Below are 7,542 nucleotides of genomic sequence, written 5' to 3'. Positions count from 1 at the left end.
TAAATGTTTTCTTGTTTAGCAATTTGAGCTACATCTCTTGTATCTTGCTCTATAAATAAAGTTTGTTATAATTATCTTATTGTCATTAATAATAATGATATTAAAATACTTGTTTTGTTTATTAAAACCTATTATTGAAACTGCAAGACAACATAAAACAATATGTTGCTTATGTTGTTTTTTTGAAGATATTTTATGTATTAAACCTAAGATGTAACATTTCTTGAGATTATAATTCGTATTATTTATGATTATGATTATTATTACTATTATTATTTGTAGTTGTAGTAATAGTGGTAGTAGTATTTATATTATTATTTGCTTTATTAGTAATGGTAGTAGTATTTATATTGTTATTATTATTATTATTATTATTAATTTATTATTATTATTATTATTATTATTATTATTATTATTATTATTATTATTATTATTATTAATAATAATTTACTGTACCAGTGAAAATGGTCTCTGTCTCACAGCGCCCTCTGGTGGCCTCTCATTGTCACTACACTCCCCACGGTCAGTGAACCAGTGAGCAGGCTCGGATGTGGTCATCATTTGTTATTTTGGATCGATAGATCCGATCTGTGCTGGAGGGTGTGGTTTGTATCAGGACCGGAGAGGAACCAGATAGCACCGGTACTTTGATCCAGTTGGGAGTGGTAGGTACCGACCGAGTATCCCTGTTGGTGTTGTTGGGGTGTTGTTGTTTCGGACCGTTACGCAGACCCCTGTTGAACGGGGCCTGAAAACAGACAGTCGTGTAAATATTTGCATGTTTTTGTAACATTTTAACTGCTTGTAAAAAAAAAAGCACCCTGGTCCGTTAATGCATCTTAAAGAGATGCGATACAGATGTGTTGTGTTCTTTGTGTTCATCATCACACAAGCTACATGCTATCAGGCCGGTAGAGAGCTACGCAGATAGTAAGCGTTGGCTGTGCAACCTCATACAATCGCAATCTGCTGGAAATGTAAACAGGGTTCCTCAAGGGGCCTTCATTTATGTTTGTTGACAATTTGTAATAATATAGTTTATAAAGCCCATCGATTTGACAGCAGTGTGAGTTATAATGATGCTGCCCAAAAAAACTGCACAATCACGGATGTAAACAATATGAGGTCATGTGTTAGCATTACTCATTGTTCACCCATTCATACACAATGATACCGTTTAGAAACATTAACAACATATGGTAACGTTTCCTTTGGCCTTGAATTAATTTTAAAAAATGTATATTTGGGTTCCTTTATTTCTCTCTGAAGCACTTAATAAACAACGTTACTCTACAAAACCAAGACACATTTACTTACTTAATAGATTATCATACCATTGTATACTGTGATATAAATAAGAAATAAACGTGATGAATAAGCAAAGCTGTGACCTTTGAGGGGATTGTATAACCTAAACATTATATCTTGTAAAATAAAAGACTCCTCTGCAAAATACTGGAAAGCTAAAACAAGACTGCATGCTTTTGGAAATGCAGATCCTGTTCCACCCCTTAAGAGATCTTAAATCGGTTATACGAATCTTCCATTTTATCATTATTAGTTGATTTGACTGAAAAATATTTTGCTCTGGTATTATTGTACTTGCTGATGAATCCAGTCATCCCTTCTAATCTATTATGTAATAATGATTCGAGCATATTTGTGAATATTATTCCAGTGCCAGAGTTGCAGCCATCATCTCAGTGACTTTAATGAACCCTGAGTAGTCTTAAGTCTATAATGGGCATAAACCTCCAATATTCTCTTTTAATCACCATGTGCTTTTCGTCTGCAATCTCCTCTCCATCTTCTTGATTGTAGAAGAAGACATTGATCCTGCATCACCAACAACTCGACCCAGATCACGCTTGAGTGACGTAATGCACTCCTCAACCACATCTGCCGCTCTGCTGTGCCTGGTGGCGGGGGCCATGGCTGCCGTCCAGGACCCCAACAAAGGTGAGTGGGCCAATGTGGAGCCAGATGTGTCGCAAAGTTTAATGACGTTGAACTGTGAACTTTACAGAGGGGATAGATAAGTGACGAATTAAAAGGAGGTCAAGATGGCAGCATGCTGAGTTTATGACATGTCAGCACAAACCCCTCCTCCCAGCTCCCACCCACACAACTTGTCAACTGCATGCAGGAACTCAAATCATGGATGACCACAAACCTACTCAAACAGCAATAAGACAGAGCACATGGTGGTGGCCCCTACACCACTGCTCAGGAAAATTGGTGACCTGGCCTTGGTTGTGGATGGCTGCTCCATTTCCCCATCTCCTGAGGTGCGCAACCTGGGCGTCATCCTGGACTCCACTCTCTCCTTCCGGTCCCACATCAACAATATCACCAAGTCTGCCTTCTACCACCTCAGAAACATCTCATGACTTCGGCCTTCACTCACGCATTCAGTCACAGAGACACTCATCCATGCCTTCATCACCTCCCGTCTGGACTACTGCAACGGTGTCCTGTCTGGACTGCCCACCAAAGCCCTTAGCAGACTCCAGTACATCCAGAACTCAGCTGCCAGGGTTCTAACCCACACAAAGCCCTGGCAGCATATCACTCCCATCCTCCAACAGGTCCACTGGTTGCCAGTCAAGTCACGCATCGCCTACAAGATCCTCCTGCTCACCTACAAATCTCTCCATGGACTCTCACCACAATACCTCACAGATCTCCTCCACCCCTACACTCAGTCACGTTCCCTGTGGTCCTCTGACAAAGACCTGCTGGCCACTCCCTGCACCACATTGCGAACTTTTGGGGACAGGGCCTTCTCTGCCAATGTTCCCACACTCTGGAACAGTCTACCACTCCAAGTCCGCTCTGCCCAATCCCTGCCCATGTTCAAAAAGCACCTCAAAACATTTCTCTGCACTAAGTCCTTTGATCCCTAACCCCCACTCCCCTTTTCCCCTCCCTATTTGTAAAGCGACATTGGGTCCCATGAAAGGCGCTATATAAGTTTATGTTATTATTATTATCTCTGCTTCTGACTTTTTTCAAATACAAGCTTGAGCCTCAGTGGATGAGATGCTGTGTCTTTGCTTTAGTTGAAGTCTATTGGTTGCTAATTTCAATTGTGGCCCTGTTTTAAGAAACAATAACATGATGTTATTGTATAGTAAAGGTTTGATCTCTGTTATGATTAGTTTCTTGTTTATTTCATCGTTAGGACAGCCACTTGTGATTATTATCTTATACGTTTATCTGCTGATGATTTTCCCGATTCATTTGTTAGTTTAATATCACAACAATCCAAAACCCAGAGCAGGTAATCAAACCGAGAACGTTGTCCAATAATCATATTTGGGCTGCAGGAAATTATTTCCAAAACAATTCATTTATCTTAACATTTTTCAATAATTTTTCTATCCCTTTAATCTAAATGCTAGATTTAAAATGTAAATATACTGCCCATCGAACGCTCCAAATATCAACAAAACTGTGTCACCAGGGCAAATACTTGTACTCTGTAATGTTATGGAATAGAAAGAGGCAGACAGGTTTATATTTTGGATTGAGCAAAAGGATAATATAGCCTAATTCATCAATTGAAATGTTGGAACGCTCCTATTTTTGATCTCTCACAACCTGAAGAAATCTGCAAAGCTTTTAGCCTCTTTCACTGAAAAATATCCTCAAACTGTATTCTGCCTGTTTGGATGAACCAGCTAAGACATTAACGGTTCCCTACAGTGTTTTTGGACAAGCAGCAGGCGAGCACAATGATTTCCCGTCAAAAGAGGAACGTCGCCGCCAACCCGGATCAGTCTTCCAGCTTGGAGCAGGTTTGCATGGAGAAGGTGTGCAACTACGAGGAGGCCAGAAAGATCTTCCAGGACTCGTACAGAACGGTGAGTTTCAGGACTTCACTGTATACTTCCTCCTCATTTCTTTCTCATCAAACTACCTAAGTGTCTGCTCTTTGCTTTGTCTATATGCAAGTCTGCCTCTAGGGCACTGTGATAGAGCTTTGTGCAGCTTGAACTGTTCACTTATCATGCGTATTTCCTCCTGCAGGACATCTTCTGGGCTGTCTACATTGGTAAGTGCTATATTAAAATGATTTTCCATCACCGTACAGTCATTACTAGTAGATTACATCTTCTCAGAGGCATGCTGTCTTATGTTTAGACGGAGACCAGTGTGCAGAGAACCCATGCAAGAATGGAGCCATGTGTTCGGACAGCGTGGGAGGCTACGACTGCGTCTGCAAGTCGGGTTTCACAGGGGTCCACTGCGAAGACGGTGAGGAGGGTGTTGTGCCTGATCGCCGTTGTTAGTTTTCTTTTCATTTAATGTGTGATTGCTGCAACCTTCCTCTTCTGTTTCCACGATGCAGACCAGACTCTGTGCACCCTGGAAAAGAACAAAGGCTGCTCCCAGTTCTGTAAACCAGGCTACACGTCTTATGAGTGCTCCTGCGCCCGCGGGTGGAAGCTCAGCAATGACAGAAACAAGTGTGAGCCTGCAGGTACGTTTGTTCCGTCTTCTTCCAGTGTTTGGAATTTAAATGCATTTCTTTTCTACTAGAGTATACATATTTGGCACTGAAAATCTTAGATCCCAAACTTCCTCCAATAATGCACGGACACTGTCCTGTACACCCACAAAAAATAAAGAATAATGTATCAATAAAACATTAAGAAAAAACATGTTGATGTTTTATTTTCGACTACAAAAAATGATATGCCTTCAGTTAGATAAATAATGTAATAAAAGAAAGTAAATATAACTATCTCTAACTACTCTTTCAGTCAAGTACCCCTGTGGTAAGGTGAACAGTCTGAGACTCTGGGATGACAGACTGTCCAACAACATTCGCAGCAACTTTGAAGGACTCAGCTGTACTCCCACAGAGTGCCCCTGGCAGGTATGAACACACACACACACACACACACACACACACACACACACACACACACACACACACACACACACACACACACACACACACACACACACACACACACACACACACACACACACACACACACACACACATACATACTCACACACTGTGACAGGTAACACTAGACCAGGGGCTTATTGTTGTGTGAAACTGTTTTGTTTGTAGGCTCTTCTGGTTAGCTCAGAGTCTGCAGGTTTCTGCAGCGGAGTCATTCTGAAGGAGAACATGGTCTTGACTACAGCTCAGTGTGCCAACAAATACAACTCCTTCCAGGTGGTTGTTGGTGAGTAGACAAACACATACTTATTTATTTACCACTATTACTGCTTCTGATTAACTACTACTGCGTAAAAGACCAGCAATAATTGCACAATAAATAAATACAAACATTCATGCATATACATGTGGTCAATAATCATTGCAGGGGGAGGCAAGGGGTTTTCTGAGACACCTTTTAAAGGAGTCAAGAGATTATGCTGTCCTTGTTTTTCCTTGAGACCAATATGGAGACTTGGTTTTTGGCAAGAACAAAGGATAGTTAAAAGCCTTTTGTCTGTGGATTTGAGGGGCCTAGCTGCATGCATAACGATAGAAGTTCTTTAAAATAGGACCAACTGAATACATGTGAGGCTTTTAACAGAAACAGAAGATCTTTTAAAGAACTTGATACCAAACAGGGATCCAGTGATGCTCCTTTGTATGAGTTTTACAAACACAATCAGTATTAATGTCTTGTCTTAACTGCCCCTCCTCAGGCAAGCGAAGCACCAGCTATGAAGCTGGAGAGCAGACGCTGTATGTTAGTATTTGTCGCATCCATCCAAGCTATGTTGAGGGTCGCCCTGAAAATGACCTGGCTATTGTTGAGCTACGCGGCCGCATCACCTTTAAGAAGGAGGTGACTGCTGCTTGTCTGCCAGAAAAAGACTTTGCAGAGAATGTCCTGTTGACGGGAGAGTATCCGGCCATAGTCAGCGGCTGGAAAGAAACCAAAGAGGAACCTGCTTTCCAGGGCCCGCTCACCTTTAACCAACTGGCTTACAACAGACAGCCTCAGTGTCTCGAGACGTACCCCAACCTGATGACCAATAAACTGGGCTGCACCACTGCCCGGGCTAATGCTGACTGCACCATGAGCTCCGGCAGCCCCCTGCTCACCCTGTATAGGGAGGTGTTCTTCCTCACTGGGGTGGTCAGCCTGCCACCAGGAGCCGACTGCAGCCAAGGCTACATTTTCCAGAAAGTGTCGCGCCACGTAGGCTGGCTGAGGCAGATCATGGGTTCACGCTAGGTAGTGTAGTCAGGAAGAACAGGGCGGTTATTGGAGATGAAATATGAATTATAATGCATAATGAATTTATATACTTAAAACAGGGAATCAGATGAACATTTTAATTTAGTGCTTAAAGACAGACCTTTGTTTTTTTGTTTAATATTACCTCTTAGAGTAAAAACAATAGCAACCATATAGTGTCAATCTAGGCTATTGCTTCCCGTGTCGCTGCCGATGTCCTCATTTATCCACAAGGTGGCGCCTTTGTCACATAAACAGAGGAGCACTTTCTCTAGCTTCTGTATGTCTAACCAGAGGGTCTAAAAGCAGCAAGAAAAGCAATGAATTATTCAGCATGTGTTTTGTGATGTGAAAATACCTTTTACTAATCTTAATGTTATGTTATTTATAACATCTGACATGTACCTTGTAACACTCAAGGTAATCACTGTTCTATGAATGTAATAAATGTAATAAACCCAAACAACACGCCTGATGTCTGTCATTTTCTCAGTTCGAAGTATATAGTAGCAATTTCACAAATGTACATATCTGAGCCTTTGGGAATATCATTAGATTTATAAGTCGTTGTTATAGGGCTCATAAGACCAGCTATACTTGTGTTCTTGAGGGTTAACCTCTTGCGGTTTTTATGGTAAACACGGGGAAAAAACCATGGACACATTAGCAGACCCTAAAAGAATAAAAAATCAGCAGTGAAATCTTAAAATATAAAATGAGTGAACAGCTGTCACACTAAATTCATATAAAGAGTGACATTAAACTTAAATGCTTCAACTGTTGCTGAGGTCTATTTTTGTGTATTTTGTAAAATTGGGTCATTTTTGTATATAGTTTTGTATCTTGGGTGTAATATTAAGCTGCCTTTGGCTCTTTTTGCTGTAACAAATGAAAATTTCCTCTGTGGGACAAATAAAGGTATTCCGATTCTGATTCTGATTGAAAAGGTAGGTTATGTAAAGCATTGATTGAAACGTGCCCAATGGATGCACATTTATAATGTTCAGCATCTTTGTTAAGCATGTTTACTCATTAGCACTAAGCACAACATATTAAAGGTTGATGGGAACATAATTGATTTTATCGCTATTTATTCGTAAAAATCTAAGTTTAGAGTTTAAAATTGCAGAGTGGTAAAGAACTATTCTGAGGTGAATTTAAATGGTTAACAATTTTCTTGAGATTCCATTGTTGAGACATTTCCCTCCAAACACAAATATCAACTACACAATTAAAGTGATCATTGAAATCAGTTTGCCATGAATGTTTAAGTTTCACGGCAATCCATTCAAAGAAACCAAAACTTGAAGTTCAATTCAAAAGC

The 7,542-nt window shown here is 40.5% G+C and overlaps 1 protein-coding gene across 1 annotated transcript; it reads left to right on the top strand.

The window, feature by feature from the left end:
• Positions 1-496: 496 nt before the first annotated feature.
• Positions 497-6,684, top strand: proza (protein Z, vitamin K-dependent plasma glycoprotein a). The gene is made up of 9 exons (XM_063904993.1): positions 497-665; positions 1,822-1,959; positions 3,709-3,866; positions 4,033-4,057; positions 4,147-4,260; positions 4,355-4,486; positions 4,770-4,885; positions 5,090-5,207; positions 5,680-6,684. Exons 2-9 carry the CDS (start codon positions 1,881-1,883, stop codon positions 6,213-6,215), a joined length of 1,278 nt encoding a protein of 425 aa, XP_063761063.1. The 5' UTR covers positions 497-665; positions 1,822-1,880; the 3' UTR covers positions 6,216-6,684.
• Positions 6,685-7,542: the final 858 nt, after the last annotated feature.

Source organism: Eleginops maclovinus, chromosome 16 (genome assembly GCF_036324505.1).
Source record: "Eleginops maclovinus isolate JMC-PN-2008 ecotype Puerto Natales chromosome 16, JC_Emac_rtc_rv5, whole genome shotgun sequence".
Lineage (NCBI taxonomy): Eukaryota > Metazoa > Chordata > Actinopteri > Perciformes > Eleginopidae > Eleginops > Eleginops maclovinus.
The sequence above is the reverse complement of the archived record's forward strand: the minus strand, read 5'-3'. Positions and strand labels throughout refer to the sequence as shown.